This window comes from Mesoplodon densirostris, chromosome 8, assembly GCF_025265405.1.
Source record: "Mesoplodon densirostris isolate mMesDen1 chromosome 8, mMesDen1 primary haplotype, whole genome shotgun sequence".
Taxonomy (NCBI): domain Eukaryota; kingdom Metazoa; phylum Chordata; class Mammalia; order Artiodactyla; family Ziphiidae; genus Mesoplodon; species Mesoplodon densirostris.
This window is the reverse complement of record NC_082668.1, coordinates 35,390,465-35,416,754: the sequence shown is the minus strand read 5'-3', so window position 1 is coordinate 35,416,754 and position 26,290 is coordinate 35,390,465. Positions and strand designations below refer to the sequence as shown.

Genomic DNA, 26,290 nt, shown 5'->3' with positions numbered 1-26,290 from the left:
TGTGGAAACCGCTCAGGTTTTGGAATTAGATGGGCCCGAGTTTAAATCCTGGCTCTGCCACCAACCATAGTTATTCAACATATCCGTGCTTCAGTTTCCTTATCAGAAAATGAGGATAGGGCTTCCCTGGTGGCACAGTGGTTGAGAGTCCGTCTGCCGATGCAGGGGACACGGGTTCGTGCTCCGGTCCGGGAAGATCCCACATGCCGCGGAGCGGCTGGGCCCGTGAGCCATGGCCGCTGAGCCTGCGCTTCTGGAGCCTGTGCTCCGCAACGGGAGAGGCCACAACAGTGAGAGGCCCGCGTACGGCAAAAAAAAAAAAAAAAAAAAAGTATATATATATATATATATATATATACTTTCACATTTCTGAGTCTCAGTTTCCTCATCTGCAAAATGGGGACAAAAATTCATGCCTCCTCATTGTGCTGTTGTGCACATGAAACGAGACCATGTCAGGAAAGCTCTTGGCACACTGCCTTGCATACATTCTCAAAAACTGGTAACTGAGCTTAGGAATATTATGAACCCCAGTGGCATTTTGTTTACAGAAACTTTTATTTCTAAATTTGTGGGAGAATAGGTTTATTTTTGTGTTTCTGTTAAATTGAAATATGCTTATTGTAAAGAAAATCATAACAAAGAAGAGTCTAAGGAAGTAAAAATTCTCCAAAATACTAACATCTAGAGATGACCACCGAAAATATTTTGATTAATGTCTTCTAGAATTCTCTCTAAAGAAACAGATTTATATAATTTTCCATAAATGAGAACAAACTCTACTTACATTCTAGATGTGCCTTTTTAAAACAATGTCATGAGCTTCTTTTAATGTCAGTAACTATATATATATATATATATATAGTATAATCATATAATCATTTTTAAACTTAAGTTTACTATGGAGAGATTTTTTAAATGTACAGAAGTAGAGAAAAGAGTACAGTGAACTCACACATCACCTAGCTTCAACAATTAGCAATTGTGGCTAGTCTCATTCATCTATACTCAGCCCACTTTTCTAACACTAGATTATTTTAAAAGCAAATCTATAATTTTAATTATACTTAAGACAAATCTTTAAAACAAGCTTGAGATTTGATTCTGTATCATCATGACTTTGTAACTTTCTCTTCTATGAATGTACCTGTTTATATTTTTAGCTAGCTCTATATTGATGAACATTTGGTTGTTTCCTTTTTTCACCAATGTTTGGTGCATATTCTTTTGCTCTTAAAAAGTAAAGGCCTCTCCCTCCAAATACTCGTGGGGATGACACTCAAAATAGTTAACAACCAGTAAGACAAGACTATGGAACGATCAGAGTAGTCAAGGGTTATAGGGATGGAACAGGGTGGAGGACCCTCTCCCATCCCCATGCCAGGTATTAAACCCTTACCTGCTGAATCCTGAGGAGGTATGGGGGTGCCAGGGGAGGTGTTGAGGTAACCAAGGTGGCAGTCAGGGCATTCGAGGGGCTTGAACAATGTATATGCACAACCAGTATGGTAGTATTTCAGTATATCAATAACTGCATACGAGCTAGACGTCAGCCCTCCACCTCTGTACTCTCCCAAGAGGGAATCACTGTTAACAGCTCTTTGGTTATCCTTCCAGAAATGTTCTGTAATCTTTAAAATTTTTTACACAAGTGAGAACATACTTTACACACTACATCATTTCTGCTTTTAAAAATATATATATATAGGGGGCTTCCCTGGTGGCGCAGTGGTTGGGAGTCCGCCTGCCGATGCAGGGGACACGGGTTCGTGCCCCTATCCCGGAAGATCCCACATGCCGCGGAGCGGCTGGGCCCGCGAGCCATGGCCGCGGAGCCTGTGTGTCCGGAGCCTGTGCTCCGCAACGGGAGAGGCCACAGCAGTGAGAGGCCCGCGTACAGCAAAAAAAAAAAAAAAAAAAAAAAAAAAAAAAAATATATATATATATATATATATATATAACAGGCTATCTACTAGATATTTCCATATCAGCATAGATAGATCTGCTGCATACAGACTGGCTTGATGCGCACTGTATGGCTCTAAACATAGGGGTGTGTGTGGTGGTGATGGGGTTAGGATTCTTTCTCCTCATTATTTTCCTTTCCTATATCTCTCTCTGATGATTTTACCTGAGGATCAGTGGACTGAATGTGCCAACAGGTGACTCTGTAGTCACCAGTGAGCCAGCTGAGCCTCCAGAAAAAAATTATATGAAACATCTTTCCAAAGGGCTTACCTTGGACTGCCCAAAGATTTGTTTTTCCCATGTGGTTTCTCTCCAAGCCAAGAGTCTTAAAGACACCACAAGGTTCTAGAGAAACTGTTGCGCACCAACACAAAATCAGAATTCATTCTAGGTCAAATCCAGAGGGTTCCGGAACTTGAGACCTCAGTGGTCATTCCAAGTGATTGAAATGCCAGAGCAGAAAATCCACAGTATGTGTGCTGCAGAGAGACAGGCTTCCAGTGAATCCAGTCAAAGTCTTTTACAAAGGCTGACCTGGCATGAGCACGAATTTCCCTTCTAAAGACAATCCAGTTTGAGTCTTTCAGTATTGCAATGAAAGTCAAACTAGAGCAGAAAGTCACTCCTTCATTCAGACTCTTGATGTGGGCTTTGCGTTGTGAGGTTTGTCCTTGGGAGATGGAAGGGAAGATTTGTTTCTTTAATTGATATGGAAACAGAACGGCAGCACCTCATTGGCTCAGGCACTCTGCTCTTTAAGAGAGAAGGCTGGAGAAGCAGTCATTAAGAAATCCTCTCACACCAGTCAGAATGGCCATCATCAAGAAATCTAGAAACAATAAATGCTGGAGAGGGTGTGGAGAAAAGGGAACACTCTTGCACTGCTGGTGGGAATGTGAATTGGTACAGCCACTATGGAGAACAGTATGGAGGTTCCTTAAAAAACTAAAAATAGAACTACCATATGACCCAGCAATCCCACTACTAGGCATATACCCTGAGAAAACCATAATTCAAAAAGAGACATGTACCAAAATGTTCATTGCAGCTCTATTCACAATAGCCCGGAGATGGAAACAACCTAAGTGTCCATCATCGGATGAATGGATAAAGAAGATGTGGCACATATATACAATGGAATATTACTCAGCCATAAAAAGAAACGAAACTGAGCTATTTATAATGAGGTGGATAGACCTAGAGTCTGTCATACAGAGTGAAGTAAGTCAGAAAGAGAAAGACAAATACCGTATGCTAACACATATATATGGAATTAAAAAAAATGTCATGAAGAACCTAGGGGTAAAACGGGAATAAAGACACAGACCTACTTGAGAATGGACTTGAGGATATGGGGAGGGGGAAGGGTAAGCTGTGACAAAGCGAAAGAGAGGCATGGACATATATACACTACCAAACGTAAGGTAGATAGATAGTGGGAAGCAGCCGCAGAGCACAGGGAGATCAGCTCGGTGCTTTGTGACCGCCTGGAGGGGTGGGATGGGGAGGGTGGGAGGGAGGGAGATGCATGAGGGAAGGGATGTGGGAACAGATGTATATGTATGACTGATTCACTTTGTTATAAAGCAGAAACTAATTAAAAAAAAAAAAAAGAAATCCTCCAAGATGTGAGACAAGATATGCTTAAGATATACTTTCAGAGGAAATAAAAAATTAAACAGCACTCCTAGGCTTAGTTGGCTGTGGCAGTAGTTTCCAGACAGGATCTGTGATGGGTTTTAAGTTCCTCTGTCATTTGCTCACAGAAACCTAAAACTGTAAAGTAAGCACTTTCTTCCTTGAATTTCAGGATTTGAAATCTATTAAAGTACAAATCCCCCAGGGCAGGAGTCTTTTTCAGTACCAAGAAACTCAGATTTTTTTTTCCCCTAAAGAAAGCTGCTTTTTCTCATATTGGATTGGCCAAAAAGTTCGTTTGGGTTTTTTGTTAAGATGTTACCGAAAACCCTGAACGAACTTTTTGGCCAACCCAACAGGAAAAAAAAATGCTTGCTTAAAAAAAGGCCAGTGGCTTTTATTTTTATTCTGCTGCACCTCACTATATTTTACACATTTTATAGTAAAAAATTGTTTTAAATAATACCCTTATTACACACTATTCTCATCTATTTAAAAAAACTTTTTTTTAATTTTTAAATTTTTTAAAATAAATTTTATTATTTATTTATTTAAAAAAATTTTTATTTTATATTGGAGCATAGTTGATTAACAATGTTGTATTAGTTTCAGGTGTACAGTTAAGTGATCCAGTTATACATGTACATGTATCTATTCCTTTTCAAATTCTTTTCCCATTTAGGTTATTACAGAATTTTGAGCAGAGTTCCCAGTGCTATACAGTTGGTCCTTGTTGGTTATCTATTTTAAATATAGTAGTGTGTACATGTCAATCCCAAACTCCCAATCTGTCCCTTTTTCTTCTATTTAAAATGAAAGCTGATTATAAATCCACCAGATTGATTTCATGATTCACTGATGAGTCACACCCCAAAGCTTTTAAAACTTTGTTATAAGTTCATCCATTCATTCTACTCCACACTTACTATCTACTGTGTGCCAGGCACTGTTGTGAGGTTGGGTGGATACCTCAGTTCCTGGGATCCAAAGAGCTTAGAGACTAGTGGGGAAACAGACAGTTAATAAATTCAAAAAAAGCACAATGAAGCTTATATTGAGGGCCTTACCACCTGCGGTAGGAGTAGATAGCTGGGATTTCTCTCTAGTTTAATGAGTCAAATAGTTTTAATTAGAGAAAGAATCTAACTAGCTTTGCATATTAGAAATATAATTTTGACTGCAGTGTAGAAAAAAAACAATTGGAGGGGCCAAGGTATGAGGGAGGAAAATCAGTTAGGAGTCTGTGGCAGTGGCCAAATGAGGGAGTGGCAGTGGAGATGGAGAGAAAGAGGACACAAGAGGTCTTGGTGATTGAGGGAAAAGGATGAGGCTATGATGATTCCTGGGTTTCTAGCTCAAGCAATTGAGTAGATGGTGGGGCCACTTATTGAGATGGGAAAGTCTGGGGGACAGACAGGCTCAGGGGAGCTGGTCATGATTTCTTGGACTTGTTGAGTCTGAGATGCCAGGGAGACATCCAAGTGGTGAGGTCAGTTACAGAGCTTGTTACATGTTTTGGGAGTTCAAAAGAAGAGTCTGGGCTATAAACTCTTTAGGAGTCTTCAGAGTAGATCCTATTTTAAGCCAAAGCAGTGGATGAGATCACACAGGGAAAGGTTGTGTGTAAGAAGAGAAGAGGTTGAAAAAAAAATCCCACAAGGACTCAGAGGCAAAAAATATACAAACCAATTTTCACTGCAAAGTAAAGGAGCTGTTACAGTGGAGGATTACTGGACTGAATGTCAATATTATGACATAGTATGAGTGTGTTTCGTGTTTGGTAATTGCAATCATTGTTGCTTTTGTTGTGGTCATCCATTTACAATGCTTGGTGTCAGTTTATTTATCTCTTGTAAAAATAAAATACAGTGTGTGTGTGTGTGTGTGTGTGTGTGTGTGTGTGTGAAAAAAAAAAGAAGAGAAGAGGGTCTATAACAGAGCCCTGAGGAACACCAATGTTTATGACAGTGTTTCTCAAAGTATGAACCATGTGTTAGTTAAAATATGTAAAACTACCACATGAATGAAAGTGACTTAAAACAGAGAGGTTCATTAATTTCATGAACTACAAAGTCTGAGGTCAGGCTACCACAGTTGATGTAGACTCAGAAATGTCATTGTAGAACTCGGTTCTTTCCATTTAATCTATGTTAGCTCTTCTCCCTCTCTTCCTTATCACTGTTACTATATTCCAGAATATTTATTTTCAATAAATCTTCCTTTATACACATAATGAATATTTAATCAGTCAGCAGAGAAAATAAATATGTCTACATTTAAGATAAATCTTTACTCTCACAGATATGTTTTCTAGCCTTGGTGACTTGACTGATTAACAAATTAGTCTCTAAGTAAAGAAGATTTGAATTTAAGTGTGGAGAAACATAACATATTCACTGAAACCAAATGGACCATTTTTCAAATGCTAGGACTGACTCTAATTATTTGCAGTTAGTTGGATTATTGTGTATTTTACGATTTGCATTACCATCTTATTACCATACGACACCTGCTATGGAGGAAAAATGTATTTTATGTGATTCATAAGGAACAGTTGGAGAAAATTGCCCTTCATTTGAAAATCTCTGTTGATATTTTGCAGTAGTTACCAAAGTAAAGCTGAAGCATCAAATTATGTATGAAGATCATACAAACTATATACAGAAAAAGAACTGGGTTCTTCCCATCTTTCTGTCATGCCTGCCTCAGTGTGTTGCTGGAGGGGAGCCTCGTGATTGCACTGTGGCTGCCACGACTCCAAGTACGATGAGCAGATTAGGTAGAGATGACTTCAAAAGCTAAAAGGAAGACTTCCCTGGTGGTCCAATGGTTAAGACTTCACCTTCCAATGCAGGGGGTGTGGGTTTGATCCCTGCGTGGGGAGCTAAGATCCCACATGTCTCATGGCCAAAAAACCAAAACATAAAACGAAGCAATATTGTAAAAAATTCATTGAAGACTTTTTTTTTTTTTTTCGGTACGCGGGCCTCTCAGTGTCGTGGCCTCTCCCGTTGCGGAGCACAGGCTCCGACGCGCAGGCTCAGCGGCCATGGCTCACGGGCCCAGCCGCTCCGCGGCATGTGGGATCTTCCCGGCCCGGGGCACGAACTTGTGTCCCCTGCATTGGCAGGCGGACTCTCAACCACTGCGCCACCAGGGAAGCCCTTCTCCCCATCTCTTGCCCTTTATCTTTAGAACAAAAGATGACTGTGTCCACATGCTATGAACGTTTCTGGGTTGTCCTGCTGCTAAGGTCAGAGGCCCTGCTTTGGAATGCAGGTGGAACTGGGGCAGGAGCAGTGAGGTGGGCGGAAAGGGAACTTGTCAAAAACACTCAGCATGAATGCACAGATTTACGTGTAATGAGATAACTGTTTCCCAGTGGTGCTGAGCATCCATTTTTTGCTTCTCATGTTTTCATTTGTAAATCCACAGGTACTCATATATTGGAGTGGTACTTGCAATAACTACATATTATAGCTGAAGAGCATTTTGCAATATGGGTTCTGATTACCTTTAAACTGATATATATAGAGAGGTCTAGATGGAATGCAAATGAATCATGGCGCCAATTCTTCACATTATTGTACAGATCTAGCGATTGCTTTGAGAGATGGTGAAATAGCTTTATAAGTGGTAGTGAATTAAATGAAATTAAAATACTTTGTAAAATTTTCTGGCCCATTTGTTGTAATGTTTGAATGTGATGTGAAGTTCTTGCTTTTAAACAACTTAGTGATTTTGCTGAGAAGGTAAGGCAAATAAATTTAATGGAATAAAATATTTTTTACTTATTTGACATTTATATATATTTCTTCTAACATCTCACCTCACCTTTGGTGTGCTTCACTCATACTTTCTTATGTTAAAGAATAAAGCATTTCCTGCCTGTCAGCCAACAGTTGTGTTTTGGCATCTTCGCCAAACCTGCACTGCAATTGTTCACTTGAAAATTTTATGGCTTTTTAGCCCTATTTCATAAAAACTAATGAAAAAAAGAAAAACCAATACTAGCATAACTCAAACATATAATAAAAACAGAGATGAAAGTCAACAGGATGCTGAAAGCCTCAAATCTTCAGCCTCATCAGGTTTTTAAACTTAAAACACATCCACTGATAATCATTTGTGAAGGAAAACACAAAGATGCTGGGAATATCACTAAATAATATATCAAAGAAGTAGAGACACATACTTTACTCATTTCTCACAAAATGTTCATATTTCTCTTTTTATTTTAATTTTATTTTTTATACAGCAGGTTCTTATTAGTTATCTATTTTATACATATTAGTGTATACATGTCAATCCCACTCTTCCAGTTCATCCCACCCACCCCCGCCACCCAAGTCCCCCCCTTGGTGTCCATACCTTTGTCTTCTACATCTGTGTCTCTATTTCTGCCTTGCAAACTGGTCCATCTGTACTATTTTTCTAGATTCCACATATATGTGTTAATATATGATATTTTTCTCTTTCTGATTTACTTCACTCTGTATGACAGTCTCTAGGTCCATCCACGTCTCTACAAATGACCCAATTTCATTCCTTTTTATGGCTGAGTAATATTCCATTGCATATATGTACCACATCTTCTTTATCCATTCAACTGTTGATGGGCATTTAGGTTGCTTCCATGACCTGGCTATTATAAATAGAGCTGCAATGAACATTGGGGTGCATGTGCCTTTTTGAATTATGGTTTTCTCTGGATATATGCCCAGTAGTGGGATTGCTGGGTCATATGGTAATTCTATTTTTAGTTATTTAAGGAACCTCCATACTGTTCTCCATAGTGGCTGTATCAATTTACATTCCTACCAACAGTGCAAAAGGGTTCCCTTTTCTCCACACCCCCTCCAGCATTTGTTGTTTGTAGATTTTCTGATGATGTCCATTCTAACCAGTGTGAGGTGATACCTCACTGCAGTTTTGATTTGCATTTCTCTAATAATTAGTGATGTTGAACAGCTTTTCATATGCCTTTTGGCCGTCTGTATGTCTTCTTTGGAGAAATGTCTATTTAGGTCTTCTGCTCATTTTTTGATTGGGTTGTTTGTTTTTTTAATATTGAGCTGCTTGAGCTGTTTATATATTTTGGAGATTAATCCTTTGTCTGTTGATTCATTTGCAACAGAGAAAAAAAAGAAATGAAAGGAATACAAATTGCAGAATTTGCAGAATTTCTCCCATTCTGAGGGTTGTCTTTTCATCTTGTTTATAGTTTCCTTTGCTGTGTAAAAGCTTTTAAGTTTCAATAGGTCCCATTTGTTTATTTTTGTTTTTATTTCCATTACTCTAGGAGGTGGGTCAGAAAAGATCTTGCTGTGATTTATGTCAAAGAGTGTTCTTCCTATGTTTTCCTCTAAGAGTTTTATAGTGTCAGTCTTACATTTAGGTCTTTAATCCATTTTGAATTTTTTTTTGTGTATGGTGTTCTAATTTCATTCTTTTACATGTAGCTGTCCAGTTTTCCCAGCACCACTTATTGAAGAGGCTGTCTTTTCTCCATTGTATATCCTTGCCTCCTTTGCTATAGGTTAGTTGACCATAGGTGCATGGGTTTATCTCTGGGCTATCTTGTTCCATTGACCTATATTTCTGTTTTTGTGCCAGTACCATATTGTCTTGATTACTGTAGCTTTGTAGTATAGTCTGAAGTCAGGGAGTCTGATTCCTTCAGTTTCACTTTTTTCCCTCAAGACTGCTTTGGCTATTCAGGGTCTTTCATGTCTCCACACAAATTTTAAGATTTTTTGTTCTAGTTCTGTAAAAAATGTCATTGGCAATTTGACAGGGATTGCATTGAATCTGTAGATTGCTTTGGGTAGTATAGTCATTTTCACAATATTGATTCTTCCAATCCAAGAACATGGTATATCTCTCCATCTGTTTGTGTCATCGTTGATTTCTTTCATCAGTGTCTTATAGTTTTCTGAGTACAGGTCTTTTACCTCCTTAGGTAGGTTTATTCCTAGGTATTTTATTCTTTTTCTTGCAATGGTGAATGGGATTGTTTCCTTATTTTCTCTTTCTGATCTGTCATTGTTAGTGTATAGGAATGCAAGTGATTTCTGTGCATTAATTTTGTATCCTGCAACTTTACCAGATTCATTGATTAGCTCTAGTAGTTTTCTGGTGGCATCTTTAGGATTATCTATGTATAGTATCATGTCATCTGCAAACAGGGACAGCTTTACTTCTTTTCCAATTTGTATTCCTTTCATTTCTTTTTCTTCTCTGATTACCATGGCTAGGACTCCCAAAACTATGTTGAATAAGAGTGGTGAGAGTGGACATCCTTGTCTTGTTCCTGATCTTAGAGGAAATGCTTTCAGTTTTTCACCATTGAGAATGATGTTTGCTGTTGGTTTGTCATATATGACCTTTATTATGTTGAGGTAGTTTCCCTCTATGCCCACTTTCTGGAGAGTTTTTATCATAAATGGGTGTTGAATTTTGTCAAAAGCTTTTTCTGCATCTATTGTGATGATCATATGGTTTTTATTCTTCAATTTGTTAATATGGTGTATCACATTGATTGATTTGCATATATTGAAGAATCTTTGCATCCCTGGGATAAATCCCACTTGATCATGGTGTATGATCCTATTAATGTGCTGTTGGATTCTGTTTGCTAGTATTTTGTTGAGGATTTTTGCACCTACATTCATCAGTGATATTGGTCTGTAATTTTCTTTTTTTGTGATATCTATGTCTGGTTTTGGTATCAGGATGATGGCGGCCTCATGGAATGAGTTTGGGAGTCTTCCTTCCTCTGCAATTTTTTGGAAGAGTTTGAGAAGGATGGGTGTTAGCTCTTCTCTAAATGTTTGTTTGAATTCACCTGTGAAGCCATCTGGTCCTGGACTTTTGTTTGTTGGACGATTTTTAATCACAGTTTCAATTTCATTACTTGTGATTGTTCTGTTCATATTTTCTATTTCTTCCTGGTTCAGTCTTGGAAGGTTATACCTTTCTAAGAATTTGTCTGTTTCTTTCTGGTTGTCCATTTTACTGGCATAGAGTTGCTTGTAGTAGTCTCTTTGTATTTCTGTGGTGTCCATTGTATCTTCTCCTTTTTCATTTCTAATTTTATTGATTTGAGTCCTCTCCCTCTTTTTCATGATGAGTCTGGCTAAAGGTTTATCAATTTTGTTTAATTGCGAATGTCGGTGTGTTTAATATTGTCCCTGAGGTCTCTTAGGCTGTCTTCATTTCTTTTCATTCTTTATTCTGTTCTGTGGCAGTGAATTCCACCATTCTGTCTTCCAGGTCACTTATCCATTCTTCTGCCTCAGTTATTCTGCTATTGATTCCTTCTAGTGTATTTTTCAGTTCAGTTATTGTATTGTTCATCTCTGTTTGTTTGTTCTTTAATTCTTCTAGGTCTTTGCTAAACATTTCTTGCATCTTCTTGATCTTTACCTCCATTCTTTTTCTGAGGTCCTGGATCATCTTCACTATCAATATTCTGAATTCTTTTTCTGGAAGCTTGCCTCTTTCCACTTCATTTAATTGTTTTTCTGGGGTTTTATCGTGTTCCTTCATCTGGTACATATTCCTCTGCCTTTTCATTTTGTCCATCTTTCTGTGAATGTGGTTTTTGTTTCACAGGCTGCAGGATTGTAGTTCTTGCTTCTGCTGTCTGCCTCTGGTGGATGAGGCTATCTAAGAGGCTTACGCAAGTTTCCTGATGGGAGGGACTGGTGGTGGCTAGAGCTGGGTGTTGCTCTGGTGGGCTGAGCTCGGTAAAACTTTAATCCATTTATCTGCTGATGGGTAGGGCTGAGTTCCTTCCCTGTTGGTTGTTTGGCCTGAGGCAACCCAGCACTGGAGGCTACAGGCTCTTTGGGGGGGCTAATGGTGGACTCCCGGGAGGGCTCATGCCAAGGAGTATTTCCCAGAACTTCCGCTGCCAGTGTCCTTGACCCCATGGTGAGCCACAGCCACCCGCCACCTCTGCAGGAGACCCTCCAACACTAGCAGGTAGGTCTGGTTCAGTCTCCTATGGGGTCACTGCTCCTTCTCCCTGGGTCCTCATGCACACACTACTTTGTGTGTGCCCTCCAAGAGTGGAGTCTCTGTTTCCCCCAGTCCTGTCACTCCAGTGGGTGGACTTCTGTGGTATAATTATTCTCCAGTTTGTGAGTCACCCACCCAGCGGTTATGGGATTTGATTTGTGATTGTGCACTTACTACTGTCTCATTGCAGCTTCTCCTTTGTCTTTGGACGTGGGGTGTCTTTTTTGGTGAGTTCCAGTGTCTTCCTGTCAATGATCATTCAGCAGTTAGTTGCAATTCCGGTGCTCTTGCAAGAGGGAGTGCATGTCCTTCTATTCCGCTATCTTGAACCAATCTCCGTATTTCTAAATGGATATTAAATGAGTTTAAAATAAATACATCAATTAAATTGTGAGAGAGAAAAGAGAACATCAAATAACTTTTCTGTTAGAATCCAACAATTCTCAATTTTAATTTCTTGGAAACAGTTTCGAAATAGCTAAGAGTATCAATAGTAAATTGTGGACTATAGGTAATGAATTGCTTCATACTTTCTGAGTCTTTTTAAATTAAAGATCTGCATTGACTTTAGATTTTATTTTTTTGTTGTTGATACTTTGCTGAGGAAACAATATGGTTATTCTATTTTTTTAAATCTAAGAAAATAGAATAAGATGTTTACTACTCATGACTATTGTTGGTTTGTTTTGTGTTGTTTTGACAAATAGAGTTGTTTTCTGTACCAAAAACAACATAATGGAAAGGAAAGACTTAATGCAGGATTACCTGTGAAAAGAACTGGGACAAAACCACAGAAAGACAAATGAAAATTTAAGAAGATATTCATGTTTATTATCTGATTAACATTTGACAAAGCAAAGGTAGGTGCACAAAGAGCTCTTTGACAAAGTCAAGCCCCAGATATCAAACTACAGTATCTCCCTGACAGCCCCAGAGGGCACCATGCCACTCCCAGGTAGCTGTGCTGGCTATGCAACCACTCAGTGTAGATGCTGCTGTGTTGTACTTGGAGTACAGGCTTGCAGGCATCCGACATCAAAGGAGTGGGCTACTAAACACTAAGAGTTCTAGTTCCAGGTGTCAAAAGTCAATGTTATTACCAACAAGTACTAATTGTGTACCAGAATGTTCAGAAAAAATAACAGGCTTTCAATACTATATAAAATACACCTTTTATAGAGAACAGGCTCTTGTTGTGAGCTGCCTTTAACTTATTTCCTCCCTTTGCCAAAGTCTGTTCATTCAGGTCAAATCAAGGACATATAGTACAAAATTTTTTAAAAAACTACTTTAACAATAGTCATTAACTTTTTTCCAAGACCCATGCCTAAGGCTATTTACATAAGATTTGGGATCATCATAATTCAGGAGAAATTTTAATTCTGAGTTCACAGGGAAGGTATCCCTCCTAGTAGATAATAGGATACTCAGAAATACCTGAGGTATAATCACTGAGACCCTTCAGAAGGAAAAAAAAAAAAAAGATCAGAGTTCCCTATACTGTCATTAAAGTACATACACAGTTGATAAAGAAAAACTAAAATGTGAACAGTGCTAAAACATAACAGATAAATTAAGAAGGAACTTGCTACAAGGCTCCAGTTCTTACTATATTTTATACACAATTTCATTATAATAGAGATTCTCATTCTCAACCAAAAATGATTTTAGGTGGAAATTTCAAAAACAACAAAACCCAGTTTCAAAACAGGATTCATTTCTAGAGACGAGCATGCACCAGTTTCCAATCATTGTGTTTCTGGTGGAACAGCAACATCAATTTAATTTTCAAAAACAAAAGTCTGGTTCTCTTTAATCAGACAGGCTTATTTGGCTGTGAATACACCCTTGCCCTGCCTCCAAAGTGATCATTTTAGCCTCGGTTATTTTAAAAGTATACTAATTATACAGAACACTCCAAAATCTAGCTTAATTTATAGCTGTTTATATAATATACATAAAATCTGATAATTTAATACTTTGTACTACTCTCTGGTCTTATATTTTCCTACTTCCTCATGTCTCTCGGAAACTGGTAACAGGAAGATTACTTTCTTAGAGAATAAATAAAAAGCTTAAAGAACTGTCTAAAATAAGCACCCCAGAGTTACTTTATGAAGTAGAAACTCAAATATCATTTAAAATATGAATTGGAATATTCTAGAAATTTAAACATTAGGAATTCTTCTGGTCCACATTCAGGGACATGTGCGTTCACTTACAAACCACCTGGAATCCTTTCTGAACATCTCTGTGTGTGGTCTGCTGATTTCAGAATGACTGAGCAAGGGGGAGAGAATGGGGAGAGGACACTCTTTTTGTTTTTAAGAAGTTTATTTAGAAAAGTTTTATTAAAAGATTCTAAAAATCATGGAAAACTCACACATTTTACTCTTGCATGTGTGTTTTGAGCACATAGCTCTTTCTGAAGGAGAGGCAGCTCAAGAGGAGAGAAGGACCCTCCTCTGGCCTGTAACAGGTGTATGGATGGGAGCCACAGGAGTAACATGCCCATCAAGAATTCTGCAGAAAATTACCTTTCAGTTTAAGTCAGAACAGAGGAGCAAAACATTTGCTAATGAAGCAATGAAAACATCAAGTAACACACCTCCCATTTTCAAAAAGAACTAGCCCCCTCCTTCATCTTCTCTCCATAATGCATTTCATGTAACAGCATTTCTTTATCAACTGCATAGCCGAGATAAAGCCATGTCATCTGATGAGAAGCAGACCTCGGTCAGCAATGCTCAGAAAACAGACCTGTTTTTTCCCAATTCACAGTCTTGCGTCACACTGCTGAAAGCTGAAACCTAATCCCGGAGTTTCACTTTGCCATTTCACATAGTTAAAAAAAAGAAAAAAGGAATCCCAGAGAAAAAGCAAAAGCGTTTGACTTTCCTATCGAAAAAAGTTCACTCTCTAATTCTGCGGATATGAAGAAAAAGGCAGATGTTTTAATTTCATTTTACATTAAAAAAACACAATCTCAAAGAAAGCACCTGGGTTTTAATTCAGTTCATAATAATTTGCTGTGCCTGAGAATTTTTTGTGCAAATATATGTCATCTTTCATTAAAAGTATGCATAGCACATTTTGGAAAAAGTTTAGTTGCAACCAACTTTCCTTCCAAAAAAACTTACAGAGATATATACACAACATTCTCTAATTCCTATTGATTGCACTTCTGGTTTAACCCATCCAGCCTCCAAGGAAATGTGAAAGACATGTACAGTAATTATGTTCATACAACTTGGCCAATGCACTTATTCAGAAGAAATATTCTGAAAACAATTTTCCTTGGTTCCAATGTACCCATATTTTCCTTCCTAAAGTAAATCCCTCCTACCCCCCACTCATGTTGTTTGGGGGGGTATGTATAAAAATACAAATTAAAAAAATTAACCCTATTAATCACAAATGCAAAAGGAACGTGGATTATGTTTGGGATCCCAGTGGCTCAAAGGCCTGAAAACAGAAAGCAAAAAGGGAGTCTCCACTAGTCTGATCTTATGAAAAAGGTAAAATTCCTTGTTGATAATTCAGTGAGCATACTCTTTGATGGAGTTGTAATTTAACCAGACATTAACAGGGGCCAGCAGATAAGCCATCTCACTGTTGTCTCACTAACAGACTGAGTTTACTCCAGCAACCGTCTAGAACAGCTTTCTAAAGGTAACGGTCAAAGCTGCTCCTTCTTTTTTCCCATCTCCTAACCTGGGTCCTCCCTGCTTATGCTCACCAGAAGTAAAGGTGCTAGCAAGTTCAGTATTTCTGGTATGTTCCAATATTAATGAATTTATTTTCTAGTCACTTTTTATTTTCAAGACAAGAAATACCAACCGAGGATCACATTAAACATTTCTTCTTTCTCTGCTTCCAAACACTCATGACCTATTCATTTATACTTTCAATTTATCAGATAGACCTCATGCCAATTCTGTTTCCGTTCTTCCACTTTCCCCTTCCCACATTCACAACCCTTCTGCAACATTCCTTTTCTCTCAGACAAGACTACATGTATCAGTGCAAATCTTTCCTTCATGTGCTAACTTGTGTAAGAGGTCAGTCAAAGGCTGAACCTCAGTCTTCCTTCAGGATATCCATTTTGGGTGACGATGTGCAAACTGGGTTGCCAAAGCTACCCATAATGACTGGAAGACTCTGATTCTTCCTCAGTCCACTCAATAAATTGCTACCTGAATTTAAATAGACAGCAGAGTTTGGTCTTTGAAGACCATTTTCTGCCTCTTGGCTTCTTCCATTTTCCTGGGCTGCAGGGGTCTTGATCACTCTGGCTATCCCCAGTCTTTTCAGCCTGTCCACTAAGTTCATCTTCAACTGGCCAACATCAGGAGGGTTTCGGGACGGTCTCAAGCCATACATCTCCTGGAGGAATGTTTCAGCTGGTCGGGAGGCCAAAAAATTTTCAGAGAGATGCACTCGAGGCTCAACGGGCAAAGGAGAAGGGCAAGGTGAGTGAGACGGTGAATTTGGTGGCGTGGAAGGGATAGCCAGGCCTCTAGGGAGAGGCTGGAGGAGGGGGTCCTGTGAATCTGGGCTTTGGTATGCTTTAGCAGAGATGCCTCGCTTTTGTAGAAGTTTGGCCAAGCTCATGGTGCCGCTGAAGGTTATGGTGGAATCTCGTCGGTTGGTGATGGATTCACCAATGCTGAGACTATAGGACATAGCAGGAGAATTCACTGCTGTGTTTGATGAACTGCTACAACTACTTCCACAGGATAATGAAGGGAAGCCAGAGCTTTACATAGAAAGAAAGAAAAAAAAAAAGCAGTAGAGAGAATTTAAGAATAAAAAATAATCCCAAGTCAGCATTTAAAGTAATTACAGTAGTTATCCATAGTAAATATAGAGGAACAGGCAACATGTCAGTATCTGAGGAATGAAAATTTTGATGTGTTACTTCAATGATTAGTTATTTGTAATTTAGTCATTAACTTATTGAAACATATTTCTTTTCACAGAATATGAGTTTACCGTACTTAGATAACTTTATTATTCTCAAATAATTACTTTATTATTCTTAAATTTTAACTCTAAAATATGTATCTGTGGAAATACAACTAAATTTTATAATTAAAAAATCAAAGAAATTTAAATATTGAAGAAAGTAAAGTTTAAAATTTTTATTAACATATCCATTCCATAAAATGAAATATACCAAGAGACAGTAATTCATGATTTAACAATTCTTCAACCTTTTAGAAAATACAATCTTTCAAAATTAAACCAAAGATGGTTTTCTAAGGAGACACATTTCTTTTTAATCTGTCAGTTTTATATTACTGAGAATAAAGTTCTAATTGTTAAATTTCCAAGAATGTTAATTCCAAAGAATAGTAGTATAAGGATACCCATGGAATGAATTTTTCTCAATCTTGACTTAAAGCATGGGTTTCTGGGAGATTAAAAATAATTAAAAGTTTCGACACCTATTAGAATCTTTCTTCTTATTCTGTGTTTTGTTAAAAAGAAAAAAAACAAAATAAACAATCATGTACTCAAGGAAATGGTGATAGAATGGAGAGGGTACATCTTTAGCAAATTATTCCCCCTTGAGCAAATGTTACCAGCATTTAATACATAAACTTTCACTTTAACACAAAATACTCAGAATATCTAGATATCAAGATTTATAAAGATTATGAACAAGATGCAAATTTAGGATTAATAAATAAACTTTCTAAAGTACCAACTTGTATTAAAGAAGCAAAATGCAAACAACTTCGACTCCTTGGTTCTGATGTAGTCTGTCTACTGTATTCCCAGTCTCCCACCTCCCTGGTCCTACTTTATTGTAGAATTGCCTGTCTTTTCCTAAACTGTTCATGTCACTACCATACCAAATGATGGTATCAACCTGTATCGAGAGCCTCCTCAAGAACCAATTTTATAAAACCTGCTACCTTGGGCTTCCCTGGTGGCACAGTGGTTGAGAATCTGCCTGCTAGTGCAGGGGACATGGGTTCGAGCCCTGGTCTGGGAGGATCATGCATGCCGTGGAGCAGCTGGGCCTGTGAGCCACAACTACTGAGCCTGCTCATCTGTAGTCTGTGCTCCGCAATGAGAGAGGCCGCGATAGTGAGAGGCCCGCGCACAGCGATGAGGAGTGGCCCCCGCTTGCCACAACTAGAGAAAGCCCTCACACAGAAACGAAGACCCAACACAGCAAAAATAAATTAATTAATAAACTCCTACCCCCAACATCTTCTTTAAAACAAAAAACAAAAACCCCAAAACCCCTGCTATCTTGTTGACTACAAGAACAATGTAGAAAAGTTGCAGGTATGCCTGTTTATTATAGACTTTATTGAGGTCTTTATAGGATACCACCCAAATGCTTCCCTAAACAGTCAATTTGCTTCTATCTTATAGACATTGTGAATCATAATGTTATTTCCCTCCATACTGGCAGCTAAAAAGCTAAGACTCAAATACATGGCTCACCTTACTTAGCAAGTATATAAGACTTTATAGTACAATTTATACACTAGGTGTATTCCTCTATCCATTTTATATCCTTACTCTTGATTCTTTTTTGCTTCATTTTTCTTCTCTACTTCTAGCTAACATTATCCTGCAAAGTTCTACATATCTCTGGAAATTGCCTTAGATTCTTTTCGGAACTGGTAGGACAGATATTTCAGCAATATTGCTTATTGTTCTAGTCTGTGTAGTAAATAATTTGGACTGCCCAGAGGGTTCTGGCTTTGCCCTCAGCTTCTGGGAGGTAATCTATGCCATGGCTGCTAGAAGTGTGTTTGTTCAGGATGGAGCTTGGCCACACCAGATCTTGGAGTGGACCTGGCCACACCCAACAGCTGTAGGATGGGGACTGGCCATGCCAGGAAGACTAACCATGTGATTTAGGGTGGAAGCTTTGGGTCAGTGGACCTGGAGGTGAATTCTTATAGTGAGTTATAGCTATATAGGTAATCAATCAATCATGCCTTACACAGTGAAGCCTCAGTAAAAAAAATCTGGACACTAAGGCTTGGGTGAGCTTCCCTGGTTGGCAATACTCTGTGTGCACTGTCAAACACTGATACCAGGAAAGTAATGACTCCTAAGGACAGAGAGGTTTCATGTGTGGAACCCTCCCAGACTCTGACTTATGTGTCTCTTCCTTTGGCTAATTTTATCCTGTAACCTTTCCCTGTAATAAACAGTAACCATGTGCATAACAGCTTTCAGTGAGTTCTGTGAGTCCTTCTAGAAAATTTATCAAACAAGAGCATGGTTTTGGGAACCCCCTGAACTTGCAGGTCATATCAGAAATGAGGGCACTCTTGTGTGGAGGACTAGTCCCTCCAATCTTGCAGTTTGCTAACTATGGGTATAGTTTCAGCTGGGTCATTTACTACCTGCCTGCCCTTGGACCAGTCACCTGAACTTTCTATGCCTCATTTTTTTCATTTAGACACTACATACTCTCTTGGCTTGCCTACTTCAAAGAGTTATAATGATCAAATGAGAAAATACAATGTGAAAATATTCTAAAGACTAATTATCACAGTACATTAATTAAAATTCTGGGAATTAAAATGACAGTAATTTAAAAAAGAAATTCAAGAAAACAGAGTTGAGGAAAGAAGTAAGGCCTCAAATTGCCCAGCCCCTCTTACCTGGGGGTAACCTGAGTAATATCAGAAGGATGTAATATCCTACAGGTGGTGAAGGTGAACGTTGAGTTTGTGAAGGACAGACACTTTCCTGGGTTTGAGGTTGCAACTGAAGTAGAGAGTTTTAGGGAATCAAACACAAAATTGAAAGACTAGGTTAATAATGTAAAAAGTTCGTCATTAGTATTAATAATACAGCATTTATCTGGTGTCTTTTATACAAAAATTCCCAAATCTAGAAATGAAATATACATATTTCATTTTTCCCCCATGAATTTATTTATTTATTTATTTTTGGCTTCGTTGCTGTGCGTGGGCTTTCTCTAGTTGTGGCGAGTAGGGGCTACTCTTCGTTGCGGTGTGCGGGCTTCTCATTTCAGTGGCTTCTCTTGTTGCAGAGCACGGGCTCTAGGCACGTGGGCTTCAGTAGTTGTGGCACACAGGCTCAGTAGTTGTGGCTCGTGGGCTCTAGAGTGCAGGCTCAGTAGTTGTGGCGCACGGCCTTAGTTGCTCCCCAGCATGCGGGATCTTCCTGGACCAGGGGTGGAACCTGTGTCCCCTGCATTGGCAGGCGGATTCTTAACCACTGTGCCACCAGGGAAGCCCTACATATTGTATTAGTATCCACTGGTTAGTATATAGCTGAATCCTTCAATAATTTGAAACTGAAGTTCAAAAGGATTTAATATAGCTTAGAAACAAGAGAAAAACTCATTCTGAAAAAATACATTAGAAAAAAATACCAAACCAAGAACTAGTCATCCAATCTTTCTAACCAAACTATCTACTCCAGTGGTTCTTGAAGTGTTGTTTGCACCTTGTGTGAGTCTACAGGTCAAAACTACTTTCATAGCAATGTTAAGATGCTATCTGCCTTTTTGACTGGGTTGGCACTTGCACTGCTGGTGCAAAAGTAATAGTGGGTAAAGCTGCTGGCTCCGTAGCACAAATCAAGGCAATGGCACCAAGCTGTAGTAGTATTCATCACTATTGTCCAAATACAGTAGGAAAAAAAAGCCAAATTCATATCAGAATGTCCTGATGAAGCAGTAAAAATTATTTATTAAATCTTGACCCTTGGGGGACTTCCCTGGTGGCACAGTGGTTAAGAATCCGCCTGCCAGGGGCCTCCCTGGTGGCGCAATGGTTAAGAATCTGCCTGCCAATGCAGGGGACACGGGTTCAAGCCCTGATCCGGGAAGATCCCACATGCCACGGAGCAACTAAGTCCGTGCACCACAACTACCGAGCCTGCGTTCTAGAGCCCACGAGCCACAACTACTGAGCTCACGTGCCTCATCTACTGAAGCCTGCGCACTCTAGAGCCCATGCTCCACAACAAGAGAAGCCACCGCAATGAGAAGCCCGCACACCGCAATGAAGAGTAGCCCCAGCTTGCCACAACTAGAGAAAGCCCACGCACAGCAACGAAGACCCAACACAGCCAAAAATAATAAATAAAAATAAAATAAATTTATAAAAAAAAAATCTTGACCCTTGGGCTTCCCTGGTGGCACAGTGGTTAAGAATCCACCTGCCAAGGCAGGGAACATGGGTTCGAGCACTGGTCCGGGAAGGTCCCACATGCCGCAGAGCAACTAAGCCCGTGTGCTGCAACTATTGAGCCTATGCTCTAGAGCCCGTGAGCCACAACTACTGAGCCTATGTGCCACAACTACTGAGGCTACGTGCCACAACTACTGAAGCCCGTGCACCTAGAGCCCATGCTCCACAATAAGAGAAGCCACTGCAATGAGAAGTCTGCACACTGCAATGAAGAGTAGCCCCCGCTCGCCGCAACTAGCGGAAGCCTGCGTGCAGCAATGAAGACCCAGAGCAGCCGAAAATAAATTAATTAATTTAAAAAAAATCTTGACCCTTGAATCTTTTTAATATTCTGTGTGATGAAACAGGAAGTAAGCATTAAGCACTCTGCTTTATACAGAGATACAATGATTATCTAAAGGAAAAGCACATATGTAATTTTTACATTTTTTCACAGAACACCATCTTTACTTGAAAGAACAATTAATACAAAAACTACAGTTATTCAGACTTGGATATCTGGCAACATTTTCTTGAAAAAGAAGGTAGTGAGTCTGTCTCTTCAAGAAAATAGCAGACAGGATTTCCTGCCAGTGACAAAATTTGAGCTTTCAAGTGAAAATAAGTGTTTTGGTAGACTTGTATCCATTGCTGAGAGCTTGAAAGCTTCCTAATACTAAAAGACTTACCCAGTGAGACAGGTGGTGATACTATATGATTTTAATATATTCTATAATGAAACGGGTCAACATTTGGAAGATCTGCATAACTCAGTGAACCAATATTTTCCAAATGACCAATGCGTTAACAAAATCATGCATGGGTAAAAGATACATTCAGAGAGCAGGACAGACTAATAGATTTTAACGTAACAAAGTATGAAAAATTCACTGATAGGGTTTTAGACTCACATTGCTACAAACCTTAAAGAGACTACCACTTATCAAGTTTTGGTGTAATATCAAAGAATATCCACAAATACCTGAAGAGGCTATTAAAATACTCTTTCTTTTTCCAACCATGTATCTGTGTGAGGCTGTATTTCCTTTCTTTTTTTTAAACTTTAAATTCTTTTTATTTCATTTTATTTTTCTATTGAGGTATAGTTGATTTACAATGTTCTGTTAGTTTCAGGTATATAGCAAAGTGATTCAGTTACATAAATATATATTTTTTCTTTTTCATATTTTCCCTTATGTGTTATTACAAAATATTGAGTATAGTTTCCTGTGCTATACAGTAAGTCCTTGTTGGTTATCTATTTTATATATAGTAGTGTGTATATGCTAATCCCAAACTCCTAATTTCTCCCTCCCCACCCCCCTCTCCCCTTTGGTAACCATAAGTTTGTTTTCTATGTCTGTGGGTCTATTTCTGTTTTGTATATAAATTCATTTATATCAATTTTTTTAAGATTCCACATATAAGCAATATCATATGATTTTTGACTTTCTCTGTCTGGCTTACTTCACTTAGTATAATAATCTCTAGGTCTAACCATGTTGCTGCAAATGGCATTATTTCATTCTTTTTTATGGCTGAGTGGTATTCCATTGTATATATGTACCACATCTTCTTTATCCATTCATCTGTTGATGGACATTTAGGTTGCTTCCATGTCTTGGCTATTGTAAATAGTGCTGCAATGAACACGGGGGGGGGCATGTATCTTTCTGAATTATGGTTTTCTCTGAATACATGCCCAGGAATCATATGGTAGTTTATTTTTAGCTTTTTAAGGAACCTTCATACTGTTCTCCATAGTGGCTGCACCAATTTACATTCCCACCAACAGTGTAGGAGGGTTCCTTTTCCTCCACACCCTCTGCAGAATTTATTGTTTGTATACTTTTTGATGATGGTGAGGCTGTATTTTCTTCATACTCCTCAACCAAAACAACATATTGTAATAGACTGAATGTAGAAGCTGACACAAGAACCCTGCTATCTTCTGTTAAGCCATAAATTAGAGACTTGCAAAACTGTAAAACTAAACCACTTTGTAAACTACTTAAAAAACAGCTAATTTTCATAAAACATATTATTTGTGTTAACATGTAACTCTTTTAAAATAATGAGTTAACAAATATTTTTATAATTTCTCAGTTTTGATTTCTAATAGGTAAATATCGGTAGATACAACCCATACAGATGCTCTCTGGAATTCTTAACGATTTTTAAGACTGTAAAGAGCTCCTGAGTCCAAAAGTTTTGTGAACCACTGGCTGAATTGCTCTCTCTCTGCCTATCTATTCATGCAGGTTGGCTAAGAAGTGGAGAGAATTAGAAGGGGCACTTATGCTATAGATTTCTATTGTCTTATATTCAAGACTGAGTACACTCCAGTAAGATTTATATAGAGGCAGTCAGCTGACCATACAGTTATGCAGAAAGCAAAGTACTACTGGTTACTAGACTACACTCAATCAAGCACTCTTCTCACCTGTAACTGGACCACCAGCTGAAGTCATGGGTGGCAGGAAGATTCCTGTTACTGGCTGGGATATTGATGGTTTCTGTTCCACGTGAAAAGGTTGCTGAACCTGAAAAGTGATACCTTCCTCTTCATCTTCTTCTAAATCTGAGAGGTGATAGATGGCATCCTTGGGCAACTGGGTAAAGCCTTTAGTGATGACACCTGGTCGTGGGTCAAGAATGGTTCCTAAATTTGGTTGAGCAAGCTGCTGCCATTGGTGCAGAGTTTGTGATCCTGAGGATGCAAACCAAAAAAGGAACATGTTTTAAATTTCCCACAAATATTAAATCTTGAAAGAAGCTAAAACTGTATGTGTAAAAAAGTAATGATAATAATAAAACTACTTATTTGGTCTTAATGTTTTGGTAAAATTTGTAAATTAAAGTTATCTGTGGAAGATTAACAAGATGATAAAGATATGAATAATAATCTGTTCATTTCAAAAGTTAACTTTAAAAAGGAAATCTAAAGCAGGGGTGAAAAAACCAAGACAACACCCTTAATAGGAACTAGGATGCTGAGGCAGTGATGAGAAAGAAGATGATACGTATCACGGCGGGTTGTATGTTCCCAGGTGACAAAAACCAATACTCCTTTGTCCTGGAACTATGCCTATGAACTTTGAACTTTGAATTTAAAAGCCAGGCTCCTAGGTTGGAAGGCACCTTGAATTACCATGTTTTTTTCTGTATATTTCTCAAGACTCATATGTGCTCATGACTCTCCTTTCACCAGGCTCTCAGGGAGAGTAGGAAAGCGAAGGAGATGATAAAAAAAAGGAGGATCAATCCTCATGGTTTCTGTCTACGAATACTGGTGAATGATCATCCCAAGTACCTGCACCAGATGCAGTGTCTAATTGTCACTAATAGTCATATAATCTTAAAAATGGCAACTCTGACAAATACCTGTACTGACCATTAATGAATAAAACGAACTTATAGCAACTTTGAGTTTGAGGGGTCCTTATGGGTTACTGACTCAAAATTTTGTCTAATGCAGACTCTTTCATGATAATAGCAGAGGATCATTTGAATACCGTCAATATTCCATAAAACAAAGAGATCTGTTTTGAATTCAAGTTCTTAGAAGAGAATAGAAACTGACCTGAAATTAACAGAACTGAACAAAAGAAAAATACAGACATACATATCTGTAAGTAACTGACACTTTTTGGGTAAAGAACATTTTTTGAAAAGGAAGGTAGAGATGAAGCATTACATATAGATTATTTTCATTCATCTATCATATCCTGTTTATCTTACCATGAAAACTGCTATCAAGGATATTCCTTAGAAAAGGATAAGAAAAGATTACTCCTCCTCCCTCACATTTGTAAAAAAACTGTATCAGGGCCTCCCTGGTGGCGCAGTGGTTGGGAGTCCGCCTGCCGATGCAGGGGATACGGGTTCGTGCCCCGGTCTGGGAGGATCCCATATGCCGCGGAGCGGCTGGGCCCGTGAGCCATGGCCGCTGGGCCTGCGCGTCCGGAGCCTGTGCTCCGCAGCGGGAGGGGCCGCAGCAGTGAGAGGCCCGCATACCGCAAAAAGAAAAAAAAAAAAAAAAAAAAAAAAACTGTATCAGTAGAAGAGAACTGACAGCTGATGGCTTGGAGAATGCAAATCTCTTCATTCATTTTCCACAAAGTTCTGCAGGGTCACACAAACAGCGAAGATTTAGGGATAATAAAGACCTCTTCTACACTTAGGGTTCTTATAATTACATGAGAAATCTCAATTCCAGGGGAAGGCAAAGCCAACAAACAACATGGCTTAGAAACAGCCCTTCCTTACTTAGTACCTTCAAGGGGCTTGACAATTTGCAATTTTTCAGGCATAAAACCTCGAAGGCAACTGGCACTGCTCAGGTCTGTGATCTCTGACTGGTCGGTGCAGAGGGAGGCAAGGCTCTCTGTGGGGATGCCACAGTCACTTCCTCCTTCTTTCTGGCCAGCCAGAACCTGGATCTTCCGTTGCCATTCTTCAGCAAAGAACTGCCTCTCACTTAAGTAGTTCTGTCGCCGCAGACTCAGGCGATGCAGGGCTGTAGCCAAATCGCTCTCTGCAGAGCGTCCTGGTTGACAGACCTCCTGGACGTTCCTATGGGAAAAACACATTCACTGACTAGATCTGTGAGGCGCATAAGCATAGCATAGACCTCTCCCTTCCACAATGGTGAATGTTCAAGAGATTGATCTTAAAAACACATATCTTTTCTTAGATACCTGGAATATAGAAATAGTAACAACAAACCCAAATCTCTAATATATATATATATAATATTTTTATTTTTTATAAATTTATTTATTTATTTTTGGCTGCACTGGGTCTTCGTTGCTGTGTGTGGGCTTTCTCTAGTTGTGGCGAGCGGGGCCTACTCTTAGTTGTGGTGTAGGGGCTTCTCTTGTTGCGAAGCATGGACTCTAGGCGCACAGGCTTCAGTAGTTGTGGCACGTGGGCTCTAGAGTGCAGGCGCAGTAGTTACGGCGCATGGGCTTAGTTGCTCCGTGGCATGTGGGATCTTCCCGGATCAGGGCTCGAACCTGTGTCCCCTGCATTGGCAGGCGGATTCTTAACCACTATGCCACCAGGGAAGCCCATATATATAATGTTTTTATAGATCATTTCAAGTGACTTCAGATAGGCAAAACTATACTTTATGTTGTATTTATTAACTTTTCTGTTTTACTTAATTTATGAACCTACAGATAATGACCATCTATAAATTCAGTTTAGGTAGTCAAAAAACTAAATATTATTATATTTCACTGAATCTATAATACCATTGAAGGCAAGAGGTACCCTTATTTTATGTACTAAGAAAGAAAAAAATGTTACCCATTAAACTATGACATGTCATTAGCTGCAAAAGATAAACAATTTCAAAAATATTAAAATGTGAAAAAATTTACTTTAGGCCATAGAATCCTCTATGAATATTACAAACATTTAAAAGAAACCAACAAGATCTGTAAACACCGCACTTTCATAGTTCTGCA

General features: G+C 38.8%; 1 protein-coding gene across 1 annotated transcript in view; it reads right to left on the bottom strand.

Moving 5' to 3' along the window:
* Positions 1–12,436: 12,436 nt before the first annotated feature.
* Positions 12,437–26,290, bottom strand: part of TRAK2 (trafficking kinesin protein 2) — a 62,476-nt gene continuing 48,622 nt past the window's right edge. Inside the window, exons 13-16 of the mRNA XM_060105783.1 lie at positions 25,093–25,391; positions 23,260–23,526; positions 19,275–19,380; positions 12,437–16,390 (exon numbers count right to left, since the gene is read on the bottom strand). Of these exons, the coding sequence (XP_059961766.1) occupies positions 15,712–16,390; positions 19,275–19,380; positions 23,260–23,526; positions 25,093–25,391 (1,351 nt within the window). The 3' untranslated portion in view covers positions 12,437–15,711. The remainder of the gene's footprint in view (positions 16,391–19,274; positions 19,381–23,259; positions 23,527–25,092; positions 25,392–26,290) is intronic.